General features: G+C 39.7%; 1 protein-coding gene across 1 annotated transcript; it reads left to right on the top strand.

The window, feature by feature from the left end:
* Positions 1-388: 388 nt before the first annotated feature.
* Positions 389-19,604, top strand: hgfb (hepatocyte growth factor b). Its single transcript, XM_085282007.1, has 18 exons — positions 389-542; positions 3,005-3,161; positions 3,429-3,541; positions 4,126-4,240; positions 5,912-6,060; positions 7,632-7,752; positions 8,688-8,806; positions 11,940-12,105; positions 12,202-12,335; positions 13,135-13,228; positions 14,370-14,500; positions 15,425-15,454; positions 15,945-16,050; positions 16,604-16,678; positions 16,810-16,959; positions 17,050-17,156; positions 17,316-17,458; positions 17,997-19,604. Exons 1-18 carry the CDS (start codon positions 491-493, stop codon positions 18,168-18,170), a joined length of 2,136 nt encoding a protein of 711 aa, XP_085138133.1. The 5' UTR covers positions 389-490; the 3' UTR covers positions 18,171-19,604.
* The last annotated feature ends 1,990 nt before the right edge of the window (positions 19,605-21,594 follow it).

Here is a 21,594-nt window from a genome sequence, read left to right as displayed (position 1 = left end):
ATTTTTCCTTCCTTCTAGACATTAAAACTGTTTTTAATTATAAGAAAGTAACCCTCGGTGGAGGGTGTTAAGGAAGAAAAAGAAAGAAAAAGAAAGAGAGGATGTAATATTTCCTAAACCACGGGTCTGAAGACGCAGATGCACGTTGCTCATATAAAGATCAGTTATTCAACGTTGTTACGGAAGAGATGGCAATGTGTGTGCGTGTGCTTAACTAATTGAAAATTGGTGGTGGTTAAAATAAAGGAAATGAGAGAAAAGAAAGAAAGAGAGAGAGGGGTGGAGGGATAAGCAGACTCACAGATCGAAAGAGAGAGAGAGAGAACAGAGGAGGGGAGGAGAGGGAGGGAGGGGTGACGCGGGGAAGTACTTAGAGAGAAGACGCATCATCTGTGCAGTGGTGGGAGCAACATCTCCTGGTTGCAGTCCGACAGCAACGCGAGCAGCTTTTCCGACTTGTTTCCAGAAACCGTTGTTGCGTGACGAGACCATGTGGATTTACAAGCTCGTTTTCGGATTCGTTTTCGTCGTTTCTTGCTCTGGTAAGTTTGCCGAAAACTACTCACAACTGCTCCCGTTGCTGCCCAACGTGTGACACCAGAGCCAGCGTGTGAGCGCACTGGTTTGCGCTCCCTGCACAACAAACTGTCAAGCACGAGTTAGGAGTGCCTTGAATCATCTGATTTTATTACTGTCGCTGCGATGTTCGGATAATAACACATTCGTCTTGTGTTTAACTCTGTATAGGTGTGTTATTAATGCAATCTGGTGGTGCGCGATTTATGGGTTAGCGTTACTTAGAGTCAAAACACATCCCTGGCAGTATTTTTTAAGACTGGACTTCAGTGAAAAGAGATGCTTTTGCTAAGAGCAATTACAGAGCTTTTTCATTCTAACTCACTACCAGAGCTCATTGGACTATACAGTATCGCTTTGAAATTTAGCTGAATGAACACTGGGTAAGTGATAAGAAAAAAACATCTGCTTATACGCTAACCCACTGTCACCTAAAGTGACCTGTTAAAATCCAATCAATCGTGCAGTCACCCTCTAGCTGAGTGCAACTTTCGCGGTTCATTGCTTCTTGGCACTCAGCCGGTCAACTCAAGCTGACGAGCGGACAAACACTAGGCCTCTGGTACTCTGTGCTCCCCAGCTTGCTTACCACATAGTAAACTATCCAGACACTGAATCTGAAATCAACTCTGATGTGTGACGTCTTCCCTTCAAGTGATTCAACGATTTTTGTTTGTATGTTCTCTATGTGTTTGTGTGTGTGTCAGCCTCGATTTCATTTGGGGCCAGTGACAAATGACTGTGCATCCCATTGGACGCTGTAAACCTAATGGGATGCACAGTTAAAGCAGACTTCTTCACACATAAAGTATTGTGCAAAAGGCTTGAGTCACTGCTCATTTCTTTATATTTTAGCAGGAAAATGGGGAAATAGGTGCAGTGATTTATTGAAACGTTTGCAAACATAAATGGAAATATGGTTTTTGAAAGCAAGAACAGCGTTTGCACGATTCTTAGAAACTTGAAGTCAGTATTTGGTATGAGCACCTTTATTCTTCAACGCAACCTGAACTCTTTTAGCCAAGCTGTCTTGCAATTCTGCAAGTAGTCTTCAGGAATAGTTCTCCAGGCTTCGTGTAGGTCATTCAAAGCTCTTCTATGGATGCTGCTTCAAAAATGTTGAGGTCCGGTCTCTGGGGAGGCCAATCCATGACTGATAGTGTTCCATGGTGTTTTTCTACAAGGTATACTTTTACTGCATTGGGAGTGTAGTTTTGATCATTGTCATGCTAAAAAAATGAAACTACTGTTAGTCAGATGCTTTCCATGGTGACCAAAATCTGTTGGTACTTTTATGCGTTCATTCAGCTCCAAACATTGACAGAGCATCCACTCTGTTTCACAGATGGCTGTAGACACTCACTAATGTACGTCTCTGCTGACCTCCATATTTATTTGGATCTGATTTCTCTTGTCACTCATATTCAGTCCAGTTCTTGCACATTACCTATGCATTTTCTCCTTGTTTCCCTTCCTTAAATATGGCTTTTAAAAGCCAGCCTCCCACTGAGGCTATTTCAGATGAGGCTTTGGTGAGCAGTAGAGAGAGCCGCTAAAGGGCCAAAATGCATCTCTCAGGTCCTGTGTCAGGTCTTTTTTTTTTTTTTTTGCAGTTTTACAGTTGTTTTTGTTTTTTCATTCTCTAAGGCCATGGCTTTTTTAAAGACTTCTTCTTTTGTCTTCCATCTGTCCAGTTTCCTCAGTTTTTTTTAAAGTGCACATCAAGCCAGATATGCAAAAGCTTTTTGGGAATCATCTTGTTGGTGCAAAAATACTATTACAGAGTGCACAAGATGCATTTTTAAATTGTTTTGCTAAGTTGCCTGTTACATGTAGACACAATACTGTTTTATTGCTTGGTGTAAGTGCTTTTTTTTTCTAATGGTTGAATGATTCATAGTTTTTTTGTTTGTTAAGTGACTAAACACACAAAAAGAAAATATTTCTGTGAAAATGATCACAAACAAGGACTGGAGTGAAAATAACTGAAAAAGAAAAAAACTGAAAGATATGCAGAAAGTCTGAAGAATTAAGACCACTTAAAATTTAATGAAAGTCTGGCTCTTTGCAAAATAAAAAGAAATGAGGTGTTTGAGACGTTTTCTAGACAGTCTCATCAGCAGACAACAAAGAATACTTTGTTTGTGTGAATTCATTTTATTATTATTATTACTAGAAGTAGTATTTAGTATCCCTTGTGTTAATATATACAATTTAGAATGGGCAGACTAAGACTACTTTTGTCATGGATGTAGAGCCAGACAAGTCTGTAGACTGTCATAAAGCTATCTGTCCGTGTTCAACCACAACAGCATCAGGCCCTTCCTAATGATGCTCTCTCTACCTATAGTTGAGTCTCATTAATAATGTAAAATGTCAAATTAATGCTACTCAGTAATTGTGACCACATTTTGTAATTGTGTATCAGAAGGCAGAAGAAATGCTCTCCAGGACTACCAGAAAACTGACAGCATTCAACTGATGGTCCATTCTGATTCCTCCCACCTGACCAAAAGCAGGAAGCTGAGCTTATCGAAATGTGCTAAAGCCTGCAGCCGCAACAAAAGGCTCCCCTTTACCTGCAGGTTTGTCCATGCTAATGTCATTACCCTTTCAGTTTCAGGATATTACTTTGGTAACATGGGAATGGCTTTCAGTTCGTCTTACTTAATTAATGTTTGCATGATGCATGAATTTTGATGGTTAGTTTAGCAGGCCTCACCTTTGTGTACTCACAGAATCCCCATGTTACTGGTTTCCTTTTACTTCAAGATGTCATAAAACTGACCATTATTATTCTCACTCTCCCTCCTGTTTTCTCTTCCTCCTTTCCAATCCTCTTTATTCTCTAGAGCATTTGTGTATGATCATAAAAACAGGAAATGCCAGTGGCTGTCCTTCGACAGGAACTCACCAGGAGTTCAGAGCCAGCAGAACATGAACTACCAACTGTATGAGAAGAAAGGTGCTCTAAATTTCCATGTTTTTGCTCACCCAGCTGATACATACACAACAAGTGTCTCTGACTCTCAGAAAAAACACATCCTTGAGGTAGCCTTTCTTTCAATAGACACCACTGCTTCTGTAGAGGTTTTGTTGATTTACATTTTTTAGAAAAAAATAATATCCATTTCATAACAATTTATGCTAGAGTGATTTTAGCTCCGTGATGATGGGAACCCTCTGGGGGGAAGACTAGGAAGGGCAAGGACTATTGGCATGTTTATTGGGTTGGGCCACATCATGGTTCATTTTCTGTCATTAAGCGGTGTTTATGTAAATATTGGAAATTCCCACCCGTTTTCAATCACACTGACCACAACTGTGAACTGTGAACATGCCGGCTGTGTAACATATTTTTTACTGAGTCCAGATTTTAAAGATGATTAGGAAAGCAGATTTGACTTTTGGCATTGTCGCATCTCCGTTAAGCTCAGTGTTTCAGATGAAAATCTCCTTCTGTCTGTTTTCTCTATTATCTGTTCTGGCTCTGTATGCAAAGCACTTATCACATTTACAAGACCATTCTCTGTGTCTGTCTTATTTCAGACTATGTTAGAGAATGCATTGTAGGAACAGGGCAGAGTTACAGGGGGCGGAGGTCAGTGACTGTGAGTGGGATCCTGTGCCAGGCCTGGGCTTCTCCTGTTCCTCATGAGCACAAGTAAGAATCTGATGTACTTTACACCACAATGTCAAACAAAATAGTGTTATAAGCTCTTTCTTACTGTTAGTTTTGGCCTGCTAGTAATGCAATTAGCTAGTAGCTAGAGGCTGGTCTGTATGTGTGCATATGTATATATGAGTATGATATATTAGGGGTTGATTAGGCTCCTGGGAGCAGTCATTCATCAGAACTGACCTCATTGTAACGCCTTACACAGTCACAGATCATTTCCTGCTGTGGACCTACTGTTTATCTAGATGTGTATGTAGTGTGAATTCAAGTGTGTGTATTTTACTTTTACTGGCATATGCCACATTTGGTTAAATCTAAGTTCTAGGTATGTCCCCTAAATGTCTAAATCTATTTTTGCTGATAAGATATTTTTCAAAGTAAGAAAAAAGTTAAAATAATAAGATGCCAGTAAAAGATGACAAAAGTGAAATTTGCACTGATCTCGGTTACATTGCACAGTGCAGTTGCATAATTTTTTACCCAGTAAGCAACAATATAGTTACATTAATCTAAGCCTATATGACTAAGATCCACTGTAGACTTAATAGCGACAGAGAGAGCTATGTGCTTCCTTGAAAATCAAAGATGACTGTACTGTACACTAGCCATACTTTATCGCTGAACCCTATGCTACCTCCTCTCTCTTTTGTTTTTAAACTGTTTTCCTCTTTTTTCCACATTGTTGGAATTCTGTTCATTATTCTCTTTATCATTTTCATATTTAAAGGTAATCCAAGATTGAAAGATAGCCACCAATTTCCTGATTTCCAAAACAAAGAGCACATGAATAGTGTTGAACCTTCAGTAAAAAAGAAAAATCCCACTGCCCTTTCTCCTTAGAGATTTAAAACGACTTTGAAAGGCTTTGTAGTGTCGAATCAAAGCCGGCAGTGTACGTTTGCACCTCCAGTGAACCTGCTTTATCAGGCCGTTATTAACTTTTCTGTAAATCAGGTAATTAAACCCAGGCACTTTGTATGTTTTATCAGTTCACTTACAGACATGGGAAATTGACATACACGCAAGCACAGATTAATGCACGCACATACACACAGACACAAGTTCAAATAGCATTTTTATCAGTGTAAGGTTTCCCCCTCCATAGATTGCCCACCAAAGACTTCTCATTTTTGTACCTGTCATTACCAAATCTAGTGAAGGACTATTTCATAGCTTTATCTTTTCCCCATCATGTGGAAAAACACCGCTTGTCTAACAAGCTATGCTTTCTGTGTCCATCATCACAGCTGGTGACTACAGCCATGTGCTTCCCTGATGTAAAAGATATGAGTCATTTGTCAGTATGTTTATGTTACGTCCACCAACGCCAACCTCATGGAGAACTAACTTTGCTTTTAAGTATTAACCTGTTTTCCCTAAAAAAAGACTGCTGTGTCACTGATGATTCAGTCCTTTGGCATAGTTGTCAGTAACTTTTATTTTTGTTAATTTCCACTGGTGGTGTTTACAGAGCAGCACTCTTGTAAATGAGCAAGGAGAAGTCATTCTGTCAGAGATTAAAACCAGAGACCACAAACTGTGACCTTTTGGTGTTTTTCAAAAAGAAGTTGCTCTGCATGCGAGCCGAAACGCTGTATTTGGCAGCAGGTCTTGGTACATGTGTTTGTTTTGTAACTGCAGCTCTGCTTCTGACAGATTCATGTCTAAGACGTTCAGGAAGACGGACCTCCGGGAAAACTACTGTCGCAACCCAGACAACTCTGCTGTTGGCCCATGGTGCTTTACCACTGACCCTCGGCCACACTTCAGACATGAGGAGTGTGGCATACCACAGTGTTCAGAAGGTGGGTTTTACACACAGGCACACACGTTTGCAGAAATATATCAGTGCTTATATGAGCACATATTAATGTTAAAATAATACCCATTCTGCAATCTGCATTATCTCATCAATTGAGGCTTGATAGCCTGAAACGAGCTCCGGCAAACTAGGCAATCATATAGTTGGACTAAGCAAGTTCACCTAAACTGTGCTCTCTTGTGATATCTATCTATCTATATGTGTGTGCGTGTGTTACTTGCTGAGGCCAGCTGCAGCTGTTCCCAGGTGTGTGGTTTGGTTTACACTGTCCTCTCTCATTCCATCAGGCTCAGGGTTTGTAAAGGGTTTGAACCTGAAGTGTTGGAATGTTACGGGATATTAATCCCCCTGTCGTCTACTCAACATCAATTGTTAGCCATTATATCCATCCCTGTGGCATACATGTGGTTGTGATGAAAGAAGAGGGCCTCCTCAGCATGTTTTAGCCTTTATGTTATATCGCACAATGTTACTGTCAGGCACTGAAGGAGGGGATGATAATGACCTCTGTTATCTAATCCTCGGGGATTCATGCTGTCAGAGGGGTTGTTTCCTCAGCATGCATGGCACTGGATCACTTTAATGAGGCGCCAGGTTGTGGTTGGGTAGGACAAAATGGGAATCCTTCTTGCTCTTTAACTGACACAAGTTGTACAACAAAGATAATGACATTTTATTTTGATAAAAAGCCTGTGCTCTCCCAGTAAAAAAATGACTGGGAGGGTTTCTCCTGAAATTAAGTGGTCCTAATAGGAAACATACACACAGACACGCAAACATGGCGTGTACAAGCACAAATACATGTGCAGCCTGTGGACTCACAAACATCTGTTTCCAATCTGGATCCTTGCTGTTGTTCACACTAGACAGTGTATTCTACTCACCAGGCAGAAAATGAGGCTTTGTCTTTATCCAAGAAACTTTTTAATGTTTGCATCCATATTTTAAATATCTTTGTTTATAACGAGTCTTCATTAAAGCTGAAGTATGCAAGAATAAAGTACTTTGATTGGCCAAAACTGATCATTATGATATACAGTGGAACCCCGGCTTACAAAGTCCCCATTTAACGAAACGCCACCTCTTCCTCCACCAAGAACTTCGTTTCCAGCCAGCATCGCCTCACTCAAAAGGCGATGGAAAAAGGTGCTTCGACTTACGAAAGACCCTCTGGAACGAATTATTTTCGTAAGTCGGGGTTCCACTGTAGTAGGTGTAGAAATCCAGTTCTTGCACAGCCCAGTTGAAAATCTAGTATGGTGAAAGGCTGTTAACGACTTGTTTGTCTAGTGTAACAAACAAAAAAATGTTGCTTATCCCACTTTAAGTATTATGTTATCAAAATGTTTAGTTCAAAATGTTGCTTAACAGTTTGGGAATCTAATATTAAACGCTAAAGTGTATTCAATTTGATCTTCAGCTCTATTCCTTTGTGAGCCCATGGCTATCCTACTAAAAAAAACACACCTCTCATTTATATTCTGGATATATGATTTTTCATTGATCAACTTAGCATTTTTCTAAGATATGTGCATGTGTTTTTCTGCTGTATAGTTGAGTGTATCAACTGTATTGGCGAGGATTACAGAGGACCAATGGACCACACAGAAAGTGGAAAAGAATGCCAGCGGTGGGACTTGGATGACCCACACAAACACCTGTACCACCCCAAGAGGTGATGCTCACAATTGCACACACACAGATACACACTTACCTCTGCAGCGCACAAAATTTGTGCAAGCTCAATCACATCTACTTGCATGCATGTTTATAGCATGAGAATACATTATGTTTTAAAAGGTTCATAAAGTAATTCAATGTAGTTTCGCTGCACTTACTTTGGTGATGAAGTGATTTGGATTCAGTTAGTGAAAACCTTCCCCAAAGGAATAATATTGGAATCCAGTGTGTGTTTATGTGGTTTTTTTTTGTGTGTATTTAACAATAATATGTTGGGAAAATGCTTCATTTTGACTTAATTGTCCCAAATTGCTTTAAACTCTCAGACTTGGGCCTAAGCTGTTATTCATTTATACCTGTTTTAAGGTTTCATATATTTTAATCTATATTGTTATTCGTTGCACGATCTTCAAAAAGGGTGTGTACACGTCAGCTGTGTGCATCTGTGTCAAGACAGCTAGTGGGATGGCAGGTGGTCTGGATTAGTGGGGACTCGCTAACACATCCTTAATCATCCCACTGTTTATGTAAACGAGGTCCCAGACTGCTCATAGCACTAATGTAATAAGAGGGTCCCACTGCCTGATACTTCATGCCTAGTGGCTACAGGCCTGAAGGGATGTAGGACTTTGGGATGACTTACTGTAGAACACCTGTAGTGGTGCAACTCATTATCTTCCTCACTCCCCTGAGCTCAGAAGAGTTATTAGTGTGTCGGTTACATGCAATGAATTGTCTCTCAACTATTTTGCACTGCTTGTGAATCAGCAGGAAAATAGAAACATGGATCTCTTGACTTTCAGAATATAGTGGCAGTTAACATCCTCATGAGTCCTCCAAGTGTGTGATAGTTGTTTTATATTTTATTTATTTGCAATGCTTTTGAGTCTTGTTTCTGCTTACATATTTTTTCTGCCTGTTTTGTATTAGGTACCCTGACAAAGGCCTGGATGATAACTATTGTAGAAACCCAGACGGACGCCAAAGACCCTGGTGCTTTACCACAGACCCAAATACACCCTGGGAGTACTGCAACATCACAGTTTGCGGTGAGCATATATTCATGTTTGTTTGTGTGTGGTTGAATCCATTACCATTTGTCATGCATGTTACGGAGCAGTCTATGCCCTTCTGTTAGTGGCAGTGTTGCTGCTCAGTGCGGGTCGACAAAGTATGACTGACTGCAGCAAAATTTACTGCTTCCTGTACCTTTCATTTTACCATTCCTCCCCTCTTCCTGGCTAATGCTAAAGAATATACAAACACACACTCACCCACCCACACAAACAGATGCAGAGCCCCCCTCCCCTCCCTCTTAGGGTTGGCTCTCTGTTATGTCTTCTCTGATAGCCAGAATGTTTATTTTTTTCCCTGCACCACTGGCTTTCTGTTTATTGTTCTATGCCAGCTCTTATGTGTGGTAGTCAAACTGCACAGGTCTGAATTACTGCTCTACATTAACCTCGTGTTACACATGCAGACACAACACCAGGGTCACACACACTACAAGCAGATCATTTACACCTCATACACTTAGTGCAAACGGTGTGATTGATGTTTAAGAGATCGTGTGTGCGTCACATCTGGCTTTGGCTTTGTGTGTCTTTGCACTTGTAGTAAACCAGCAAACACTGCGTGCTTGGAGTTCACCCTGCAATCAGTGACAAGTCAGACACTGGATTCTTCAAGAACATAAAATAGAAACAGAGCTGGTGTTGTTGTTGGACTCTGCTTTATTCTCTTTAGTCTGTGACCGGCCTGCTTTCCTGCTAGAAGCATCAGCAGTCCTGGCTCCATGTTTACTTGATGGCACTCCACCATGTGGACCCAGTGATTCACTGTTCTCTCCCCCTTATTTTCTCCTCTATAAAAATTGTCTTCTACCCAGGGCATTCAACCCTTCTCTCACTCTTTCTCTATTATGGGAGCTTTTTGGGAACAGACCAAGTTTACGACCCAGTTAGTCTTAATCAAAACAAGGCACACAGAGACAAACAGATAAAGTGTTCATTTGATAAGGCCCCTTCTTTTGTTTACTGTCAAACTAGTTCAAACCTATTTTTATGCATCTACTATGCACAGCAAATCTCTGTTTTAGAGACTTGAAGATCTGGCGCTTTGTACATTTTCGGGTACAGTCGTGTAATGCTCAGGTTAATGAACTTGTAGCACTATCTAATGAGGATCTCCGTGAAGACAAGTACAGCAGACTCAATTTCGTGCCTTGGTTATCTTTTTGAGCCTAGCTAAACTGCATTCTTTCAAAACCACAGCTATTCTGTTGATGTCAGATAGTCAGTGTACTAAGAGTATTTGGCACCATTTCAAATACACTGTCACACTGAATACATCTATAATCCTGGCTGTTTGCTACTATTGACATCACTGTGCACTAATACAAAGTGGATGTATCTTGAGATCATGGAATGATAAAACCTGGGGATGAGGACAGTGTCATTTTTAGGCCAACTAATTTGGCTGCCATCAGAGCAAATTGTTTGTTGCAGTCTGAATTGTAGGTGTTGGCAGTTGGGAGACTGAATTCTGCACAGTGAGGGTCTAAATTTACCAGGAGGCAATTTACCCCACAACCCCCCAAAAAAGTGCCCCATTGGCAAGCTGTACTTTTCTGAACATACATACACTTTTATGGCAGAGCATGCAACATTAATCAGTGTAATTGTATCTATTATATTAATGTTTTCCACAGCAATGTTACACAAACACACTTTTTGTTTGACTTCAGTTCACAGTTACCAATTTTTTTTTGCAGAGGATGGCATTCAGACTAACATATTTTGATATATTGGTAGACTCATTTGTTTATGTTTCGTGTGAAAATGTAAATTACAACAGTGGCAGAACCTTGACCCTGTGGAAGTTCCTGAAACATCTTCCTGGAAAATCATTCATGGAGAACGATATACAAATTTCAGGCAAATAAAAAACCTCCTGGGGGTTTTTCAACTTTCTATACAGTTCAAAGTTACCATAATTTATTCAGTTTTCATCACTTTTTTTCTCTTACCGCTCTCATTTCACTGATCTGTAACTCACAGCAATTGTTTTCAAAATTTCTTCATACACCATTTAAACTAAATAAGCTTTTATCAGTTCTTCACCATCTCTGTGCACAGTGTAAATTAGGTGGCCAAACTTTTCACACTGTCTTTTTTTCTATGTTAGTGCAATCATAAATGGTAAATTTGAGCAGATTCAAACTAGCCCCATTCAGTGTTGCCAACTCCTCAGTAAGGAAAATCGCTATTGGTTGTCCTAAAAGTCGCTAGAAGTCGCTAAATGACGTTATCGCCTAATTTGCATAATTGGTCATGCTAATCTAATATTAACCTATGTAGTTGGAGAGAGAAATAACATCGTGGAAGAGACATAAAGTGAGTAAAAAACGTCCTAAATGCATTTAGAGTTTATTTAGAACTACAAATTAAATTTCTTTTAGCAATTATTGTTTTTTTTTAATGTCACAATTCCAACCCTGCTCCTTTACCCGGGCTTGGACCGGCAAAAGTGACCCGAAATAGGCACTCTGGTGGAGTTACTTTGTGTGTGTGTGTTTATAAGTAATTATATTAAACCTTGTGATCCACAAAACAGCATAAGAGTAAAAGAGTAAAATAAGAACTGACTGCGTTACAGCACCCGCTGCTTGTTGAGAGTAAAAGTGTCTTTTTTAGCGACTTTTTTTTAGAGAAAAAGTCGTTAAGGGGTCTGAAAACTCACTAAATATAGCGACAAAGTCGCTAAGTTGGCAACACTGGCCCCATTTATACACTGTAGTTGAGGCATTTAAAATTAATTTTCATATGCATTTCATATTGCCTTATGCGTGAATTCCTTTTTTATTTCAGCATTACATATGTTGAGGGAAACAACCACGATTTTAAGAGTTGGGTTAGCCCTCAGTTGTGGTTGGTAGTGTTTAATTCTCCTCATATACCAGAGATAATCCTCATATGAAGAGGATTTGTTTATCTAACATATGTAAATAAAGATTGACTTTTGGGGGTTATGCTGAAACATCTTTAGTTGCAAGAGCACAAGATCTTGAGCCTAAATTACTAAGCTTTCTATATACTTATACTGTCCTTGCTATATTTTGGTTTGCCTTTTGGTTTGTTTAAGAACATGTGTTATTATTAATTTTTTGTCTATATTTGTTAGAAACCCCTCCTAAAAGTAATGTGGTGGAAACAACTGAGTGTTACCAGGGCAGAGGAGAGGGTTACAGGGGAGCAGTAGATATGACGCCCACTGGACTTACCTGCCAGCGCTGGGACTCTCAGTATCCCCATAACCATACATTCCTGCCTGAAGCATACCCCTGCAAGTGAGTCAGAAACTTACATGATACAACCATCCACTCACTCACCCTTGCACTTACATTTTAGCAGATTACAGCATGACTTTCTCTTGTGTTTTCCAGGGACCTGAGAGAGAACTTCTGTCGAAATCCAGATGGCCAAGAATTCCCCTGGTGCTTCACTACAGACCCAAGAGTCCGCACAATGTCCTGCATTAATATCCCTCAGTGTGGCACCCAAAACAGGCTTGTCAGCGGTGAGAGACTCAACGGATTTATTTGGCTTTGACAGGAGCAAGGGAAAAGACAATTTTCTCTCCATCGGAAGCAGATAAATGCGCATATTCTGAGAGAGATCTTGTAACCACACACATCCCAGCGGAAAGCTGTTGCCCTGTAAGAGTGTGGGAAGGACTGACCACCATGTATCACACAAATAAAATCTGACAGCAACTCAGGATGGTCAGTTCTTACTGGTCACTAAAAAAAGATCGAAAGATTAGTGCCATTTGAGATTCTTTTCGAGGTAGATTTAGAAGTTCTACATGCAGATCTATAGCTGAGTAGGCAAATTCAGATTCCCTAAGGGATTTTAACGGATATTCTTTCGAGACTGAGTGGGCTTGAATTGGAATTATAAAACCACTCTGAGGCTATCTTGTGGTTTACGCTTGAGAGTTCAATACATTCCCATATACAAAATACTGTAAATTAAATGAAGGGTAACAAACAGCTAAAAAAAATTATGAACGGCGGTATTTTTCTCATTTATCATTGTCAAGGATTACTTTTGTGTTTCCAGCCAAGCATAAAGTAGGACCACTACAACAACTACGATAGCTCAGCTAAGGGTTGTGTATTCTTTTGCTCATATTTGAACACAATTCACAGTTTTTTTTTTACTCTAGCTTTTCAGTTGAACAGCACCACATGCATAATTGTACATTTATAGAGACTGTTTTGCATGTTTTTGTTTAAAGCCCTTATTTGTTTGCACACGCAGTATGTGTCCAGACAGCCTATCTAATTCTTCTATCTCATTTTCTCCAAATCCAGACTGCTATGAAAGATTTGGAGAAAATTACCAAGGACAGCAGTCAAGGACTAGATCAAACCTGCCCTGTGCTCCCTGGAGAGACCACAGCAACAGGTCGGCCCACTGGATCTCTGCTACTTCCTAATCACTTTCCCAAACTTCACTATGATGTAGAAAACAGACTTGCACCATTAATAAAACTGTAGACAAGCACTACTGGCTAAAATAGACATTTAAATTGTCACACCGGTCCACAACATGTTAACCCACAGACCCCAACAAAGTGTAAGAGATTTTAAGGCACTCAGTGAGACAAGAAGAAGAAAGAAAACACAAATTTTGAACAGAAGACGACCTTGTGCACGACAGTCCTGCTATGCAAGTGTATCTGAGTTTTCTAGAACCATGTGTGCAAATCTGAAACATGGTGTTGTTTTAGGGAGGCACTTTGTAAGTGACCTCTACTTAAGTCTCGCTGTTGTTAGTCAGTCAAGGCAAGCCACTTGTTCTCAGAGGAGAAAACAACTCCTAGCCTCCCCTACAGCTTTTTTATGGCTTGAGAAGCGTTTTCCTGAAAATGACCCAGCTGAGCAAGAAAGACTCCCAGAGATAACTTGGCTGGGCGATGCACTCTTTACAACTCACCCTTGACCCTAAATTCGCTCCTTTACAGGAACACTTCAAAGCCACTCAACCCCACTGTATGGCTCCTTCTAATGGGTCAAAAGCTGGGGTTAGGAAGTCAGAGAGAGAGCTGGCTACACCAGAAGGATAATATAAATAAACATGAATTTTAAACCCTTGATTGCTATGATTTCACCACCTTATTAGTTAAGGAATTTGGTGTGAGAAGGGATTTAGTTTGTGGTTTTAAAATTGTAGCGAGAATGCTTCATGTGTGGGATACGTCTGCACGAGTATTAGATATGTGAATGTAGGTGGGAGCATACTGTCTAAGTGAGTAATTCCTTTGCAAATCACCTCATTATCTTGTCTGGAGGGAGAGAGCCTACACAGCTGTGTATTTAACGGTCCAAATCCTATCTGGCTAAATTCATTCAGCTTTTTACACATAGTTATAAATCAGTAGAAATCCTTTTTTTAACTGTCAAAACAAGACAAATTATCTGCTTAAACTAAAAGAAAGAACGAAAGCAAAGGAGATGTTTCTTTTGTTTTCACATTGTCTTTGGGGCTTAATAAATGTTGATGAAAGATTTGTTAAGGGATCATTCGGGTTTCTGTGTTTGCTCAGTGGTGAGAGGGGCATGCCGACGGCTGGCCTGGAAGGAAACTACTGTCGAAATCCTGATAAAGACAAACATGGTCCCTGGTGTTACACCAACAATTCTGCCATACCCTGGGACTACTGCAATGTGAAACCATGTGAGTGTCAATCCATACAATATGAGCACTGACACACACACAGAAACATAAAAGTCACTTAGATAATGTGTAATTGAAGCTTTATCATAGTCCTAGAGAAAAGACTGAGCTAGTGTTTTTTGTTTTCACTTCTGTTTCTTTCTCTCTCACTCTAACACACACACACACACACACACACACACACACACACACACAGAGAGAGAGAGAGAGAGAGAGAGAGAGAGAGAGAGAGAGAGAGGGAGAATAATTTGGAGTGGGTAAGTCTGTCTATACTCACAGGAGATCCATAGTCATCAGGAAGCCTGAGGGTTTTTGTATGGAGCCAGAGGCATCATGCTTGCAACTAGCTTATAAAAGTTTATGAATCTTTTTCTTCTTTTTTACACTTTTTTTTAAAACTTTTAACTACAAGACCATACCCTTGTTGTATTTCACATTTTAGGATTCCTTCTCATTTACTGTTTTGTAAATAACTGTGTTACAATTCTGATTTGTTATTTAATATATTATCCTTACCATCTGTTATCTTGCCAAGCCTCCATTAGTGGTGTGAATAATGCATCCATGTTTGATTACTTGACATGAGCAGATTATCAGAATATAAATGAATTCATGACTCCTGACCTTAAAACTATGAGAAAAGTGCTTTAAAGTATATAAATAAAACATAAGCAGTTGTGCTCTTGTGGCGTCTGTTACATCTAAAAATCTAAAATTAGGAAGCAGCTTTAACCTACAGATACACTGCAACCCTTTTAAGGCGTGTTGCATTCAATTAAACATGACATGGAAAACAAACTCATTGGCTCTGGTAGCTGTTGCTCTATGCTCACTGTGAAATGTACACCCCTGTGTGAGGTTGGCTCTTACCTTGTATGAGTTAATGCGCCCTGATCACTTGCTTGTCTCCTTGCCTCTCTGCAGGTAATGCTTCACAGAACACCATCCAACTGGGTGAGAGTCTCTCTGTGCTCATCTGTCTGCCTGTGTGTGCGAGTGGCTCAGTTGCTGAACTGTATTTGATTGGCTACAGAACTTGATGGGGTGCTTTTATGTCCAGCTATAATGATGCATGAGATAATGAGGTTGTGGTGGCATCTGTTTCCCTTTCTGTGTGTCTCTGTTGGTCTTTCTGTGTTACTTTGTACTCTTTTTCACATAGTAATTGAAGAACAAATGATGAATCCTCTGCTCTCTTGACATACAGAGTTCAGAATACAAATGGGTTCTGTTAACATTTTCAGTAATCACCTTAATTATCGGCCTCATCAGTTAATGTTCTTATGATGATGATTGAGCTGCGTCGTTAGGCAGCTCGAGTGCCTCTTGTATTGTGACTATGTAAACAATATATGTCCGTGTTAACTACAGTGTCATTGTGTCTGTGACCGTGTCTTTATGGCTAAAATTTAATGTATATTTTATTTGCGCTCTCACTTTCCAGGTGAGGAGGCTTCTGTGAGCTGTTTTGTCCATAAGACAACGAGGATCGTAGGAGGAAGTCCAATGAGCATATCAGAAGGCAGCTGGATGGTCAGCATACAGAAAGGGTATGGGATTTAGCGTTCGACACATTTTCCTCTACTAAAGAACAGTGGAGGATCCTGCCCAGACTATTGATTAAAAAAAATCTGAAGGGTTGCTTATTCTTTTTCTTTTTATCTTGTCGACTGGGTTTTAGGATTTATGTACAACATATGTTTGTTTTTGCTTTGATCCTTGACATTTATGATCAGTCAGCATGTACATATAGAAAAGAAACAGGGTTAAGAAAACAGATTACCACTGTAAGAAGTTCACTTATAATACTCTTATTTCTCTGAACAACATAAGGATTAGCCTATTAAGCCAGATTCATTAAATACAATGACTGTCTAGAACATAATTATTAGTTGTGTGCTTATATATTGGTGAAGTTTCAGATGTATTGACGAAGAGCTTGTGATGTGATTCTATTAATTGTATTGTCAGGTTGTCATAGTATGATTACAAGCTTTTTCCCCGAGATTTTCTCCCCAAAGTGGCGCAGTTTCAGGTCATGTATGCTGTGGGATGTCATAGATTTGACCTCAATATAATATTTGTGTTTTGCGCTGTTCTCAGATCAATGCACTGGTGTGGCGGTTCACTAATACGAGACGAGTGGGTGCTTACTGACAGAGAGTGCTTCTCCTCATGGTAATGTTGTCTCCCTTTTTGGTTTTTGGAGTAGGGCGGTAAAAAGTTAAAGGATTTGAGCAGTTTTAACCCGAAGAATGATAACTGTGCAGTATTTCCAACTGTATTAACTTTTTCTTGTGCCTGTTCAGTGTTCCGAACCTCAGCGAGTATCGAGTGTGGCTGGGGGTCTCTGATATTCGAGAGGGCGCTCCTGACTGGTCTAAGAGGCAGGAAGTCAGTATAGCCCATGTAATATGTGGCCCTGAGGGCTCCAGCTTAGCCCTCCTAAGGCTCTCTAAGTGAGTGCCTGGAAAAATAATCTCAGTGATATATTGATATATTTTTCTGTACTTGTGATGCTAATCATATTTTGTAAATATGTTTTTCAGGCCTGCCCTTCCTGCAGACAATGTCCATACGATTCAGCTACCTGTGGCTGGGTGCAGCATCCCAGAAGGAACAATATGTAAAATGTATGGATGGGGAGAGACCAAAGGTACTAATATTATATATTGGATTATAGTATACATACCTATTTTCTGGTTCTTATGCTTGCAATATGTTAACCCTGGGTTCTTCTTAACATTGTGTTGCACTGTATTATATTTACTACAACAAAACACAGGCAATGAAGTGCAATTTTTAACTCTTTCAGGCACTGGCTATGAAGATATGCTAAAGGCAGTGGAACTGCCCATTGTCAGGAATAACCGGTGTAGAGAAATGCACAGAGGAAACCTTCACATCACCACCAACAAGATCTGTGCAGGAGGGAAGAGGAATGAGGGAGTGTGTGAGGTAAACTGTTGTAAACAGTTTGTATTGTTTTCCTAAAGAAGTGTTTTGGTATTTACACACAGGGCAAATAACTGTTTTAGTGATCAGAAGGAAAAGTGCTCACTAGAATTCATACAGTGCACTCAAACCGTGTTGGTAAACAAGAACAGGCTTTTACTCCTATGGATAAAGTAATTGTTCCCAGTGTGAATCTACGTGGGCATTAGCGCCTTTGTTTAACACAGTGCTTCCAAAGCCCAGTTTGATCTAAATCTCAAACAAATGTTATGTGAATCCGTGGGCTTAGTATTCAGTCAGTTGTAAATAGAGCAGCTGGAGACTGTTGCGCTAAATTTCATCAGCTATCAAAGACTTGATTTTGTGGTTTCTGGCTTTAGAAAAGAGCTGCCCATGTTTGGATATAATATCTATAACAGAACAATTTCATTTGAGTGTCAGAAACGTAAAACATTAATGTTAGCTGTTTAAAACTACGGACAAAGAAAAATGTGCTATAAATTTAATCTTTCTTCTTTTTTTTTTCTTTTTTTTTTCGCAGAGGGACTATGGAGGCCCTCTGGTGTGTCAGGATGGGTATATCAGGGTTATTGTTGGAGTAAGTGTCCATGGCAGAGGCTGTGCTCGGGCCAACCAGCCTAGCATCTTCATTAACGTGCCCTTCTACACGCAATGGATCTACAAGGTTTTCAAATATTACCCCAACACCGTCTAGAAACGTAACCGAGAATGAAAAAAGTTTGGGGGACTAAATCTGACCAAGACCACCAGTGGTGCACGCAGGATGCCTGGTTTATATGTTTTGCATACTTACACAGTCCAGATCAATAGGAAATTGATCCAAGGATGTACTTACACTATGATGTAATATTTAAAGTATCAACAAGAATATTCAGATTCCAAAAGGCACTGATGGCAGTAGAGTGGATGTTTTATCTTAGACATATGGTAAGAAAGTCAAGAAACAACAAAGTATGGCTTTGACTGAGTTGGGAGCAGAACAGACAAACATACACATATATGTATATATCTTTTTTATCCAATTCACATTTTCCTTTGGGTAGCAGTTCCACCATAAATTGTGTATGTGTGTATGTAATTACTCTTGATTCCTGGCATTACTTGAATATTTTAAATACCAAATTCGGTGGTTCAGCAGCTGCTTTTGTAGAGTACGTCAATGGGCCACTTAGAAAACTATCCAGTGGTAGGGCAACGTTAAGGACACTATGACGAGCTTTGATAAAGTGGTCCTTACTGTACATACTATTTTAATGAGTGTGTTTGTGACACTCTTAATTCATTTAGGTCTTATAGATCTATTATAAGGGAACTCAGATGTTGGGGTGGATATAAAGTGTGCTATCTCCGTGTTTTAGCTTTTAGCCACATTTCTGTTTCATTGTGGTGTCAAATAAACAGAAATACCTAAATAAACTGCATCTTCAGTGTTCTTCTCCTAACACAATACACCTGACTGAAAGATGCTCTTTGCTTTCTGTGTAAAAAAAAATGAGTGTATGGTTACCCAGTCTTCACAGGATTTGAAAAACATGTATTTTTTTTCCTTTTATGTGTGCACAAAAGTTCTTTCTGTACAGAATATAATATTTCGTTTAAAAAAAAAAGTTGAATAGTCATTGGTATGTCTGTTTTTTATGTTTGTTTTTTATGTCTGTGTATGTGCAGAGGGAGAGTGAGTTTTGCCTGTGAGCCTGTGCACGTTTAAACCAGAACTGAATCCACTCTCATACCTTGGCAGACCCTTATTTTAATTCCACCCTAGATATTAGCGTGTCAGAGTCTGCTGTTTCCAACTCTTGTGGATGGGATGTGGTCTTTGTAACATTACTGTCTGTGATGGGTTTCACTGTGATGACTGAACAGCCCTTGAAACAACTTGACACACTTCTTTTTCCAGTGTCAGTGATTGAGATGGCTTTACAGCTACATTATTTTTGCATGAGTGAGAAAAATGGTCTGTGTGTGAATGTGTGCACACTAAAAGATTCTGCAAGCTGCTATATTCCACAGACTGTACAGTAATGCCTTATAATATAAAATGTGTATTGTATTGAGTGCACTTACTATGAGCGTGAAATGTTAAACCCAGTTTCAGCATTATTTTCAAATGATGCCTGTCATTATATTAAACTCTTTTTCTACTTATCTGTGAATTGAATTTTAATTTCATGTTTTAAATGTTGCATTCTTTGCATTCTGAGTACAAACATGCATAACTGCAGTCAGTTTGCTGCATAATTAATAGAACAGAGGTTGGTTGTTGTATTTCACTACCAGAAGATGGCACCATGGTAGCATAGAGACTATGAGGACGAATTTGTAATCTTGCTAATCTCTCTTTCTCCCTCTTTCTCACACACACACACAGACACACACAATCCATACAGCCACATTCACTTTCAATTGCACACACAAAGTGGCATATACTCACACACACCACTGGTTCCAGCCATGTAGCTGTTCCTGATAAAAACACTACACCAAAATAGCCGAATTTTGGTGTCACCACATTCAGAGTTTAATAGAGTGGGAGTGTGAGATAAATATGAGGGGGCACGAGAGTATATGTGTGAATGCGAGTGTTAGAAATAGAACGCATTAAGGTGAAAGAGAGCAGCTACTGCGAGCTGGAGATTAAACGCTGAATCCATTGATGCTGTATTAAGAAACTTATGGAGCAAGCAGAAAATGCTCTGGGATCGACACTTTCCGTTGCAACGTGTGTGCTGCTTGCTGATGCTGAGACAACACACACAGACACGCGCGCACACACTCGTACTTATGGCTGGGACAGTACAGTATCTGTGATAATGCATACTGTAGGCATCAAAGAAATATGACGTGTAAGAAGTTTGCTTTCATGTGCAGGTCAGCAGGGTGAACGGAAAGACATGGAAATGTAGATATAAACGAGCAGATAAACACAAGGACACCGGTCCCCTCCCCGCTCACCCCCTCTGTGCTACAGCATGCAGGAGGCTAATGATCCACTGAACATGGTTTGTGTCACGGCTGTTCGCTCTGGCATGGAAGCACAGTCTACAAGACATAGGGTAAAGAAAATGATTAAGAGCAATAATCAATTTTCAAACAACGATTAGTTGTCGACAGTGCTGCGATGTGACAACTTGAGGAGTAAAATGAGACACTTTTATCTCTCTCTATCTGGCTGGCCATTGAAATTCAAACACAGTAGCAGGATAGTCTCACATGCTGCCACAGTTGGCTGACGACTCCAGGCAGAGATCTGCTTCTCAATCCCTCTGTATGTGTGTCTTACGTATGCGACTAAATGAAAGAGAGGGAGTGGCTAGAAGAGAAAGATGGAAAATGAGAGAGGGACTGATTATTCCAGAGAAAGGCTTTTATAAGCCACAAGACTCCCATTACAGATCATTATGTGTCAGATTTAGTTAAGAATATCTTTCGTAATCTAATTGGGTTGTCTTTGTAATGTCATTTAACCTCTTTTTAGGCACTTTCACTTCTCTCTGTAGAGTCGTCGGTTTTGGGCCTCTGTTATACCTGTGTGTATTCGAGTATGCTTGTGCGCGCGTGCGTGTGTGTGCCCATTTCTGATTGTCAGATTATTATTACTTCCAAGTGTAGGCTTACAAGAGTGTAGAGAGGAAATCTGATCATATCCAAGCTTTTGAAAGTATCTTTCTCCTGTCAGGATTTCACCTTGTAAAATGACACACCTTTCCATCCCAATACCAACTCTACCTGATACTTTTCATAGTATGTTCAGTTAAAAAACACACAAATGCACCCACACTGGACAGCCATACATAGCAAAGCGAATAGTAAAATAAATCTTTGTCAAATAAATTTGAATAAAGCTCATTTTTATTTAATTACTAAAACTGGAAAATTCCCATTGTTATGAGTCCCACATTAAAAAAAAAAAAGATAATATAAGAAACATGGGATGCAATTGAGTTTTCCAGAAATTCTGACAGGTACAATGGTCTACAAACAATCAGCGAACACAGCAGAGCACATTGCCCATGAAATTAACTCTCCACATCAGCTCAGCTTCTGATCTTCTAGACACTGACTGAATAACTGTTTGATTCACATCTTATTGTAGAAATGTTTGAAAATGAGCGAGA

Source organism: Mchenga conophoros, linkage group LG7 (assembly GCF_057382185.1).
Source record: "Mchenga conophoros isolate Kocher_MC1m ecotype Shallow Benthic linkage group LG7, M_conophoros_male_GT1.1, whole genome shotgun sequence".
In the NCBI taxonomy this organism is placed as follows: Eukaryota; Metazoa; Chordata; class Actinopteri; order Cichliformes; family Cichlidae; genus Mchenga; species Mchenga conophoros.
Note: the sequence above shows the minus strand (reverse complement) of the source record. Positions and strands in the feature narration are given on the sequence as shown.

What these genes read in the sequence shown, in the direction of transcription:
- hgfb (XM_085282007.1), top strand. Translation starts at nt 491, where the DNA reads ATGTGGATTTACAAGCTCGTTTTCGGATTCGTTTTCGTCGTTTCTTGC. An exon ending in TGGAGAGACCACAGCAACAG is followed by an intron (nt 13,229 to 14,369) that starts GTCGGCCCACTG and finishes GTGTTTGCTCAG; the next exon opens with TGGTGAGAGGGGCATGCCGA. An exon ending in GGAATGAGGGAGTGTGTGAG is followed by an intron (nt 17,459 to 17,996) that starts GTAAACTGTTGT and finishes TTTTTTTCGCAG; the next exon opens with AGGGACTATGGAGGCCCTCT.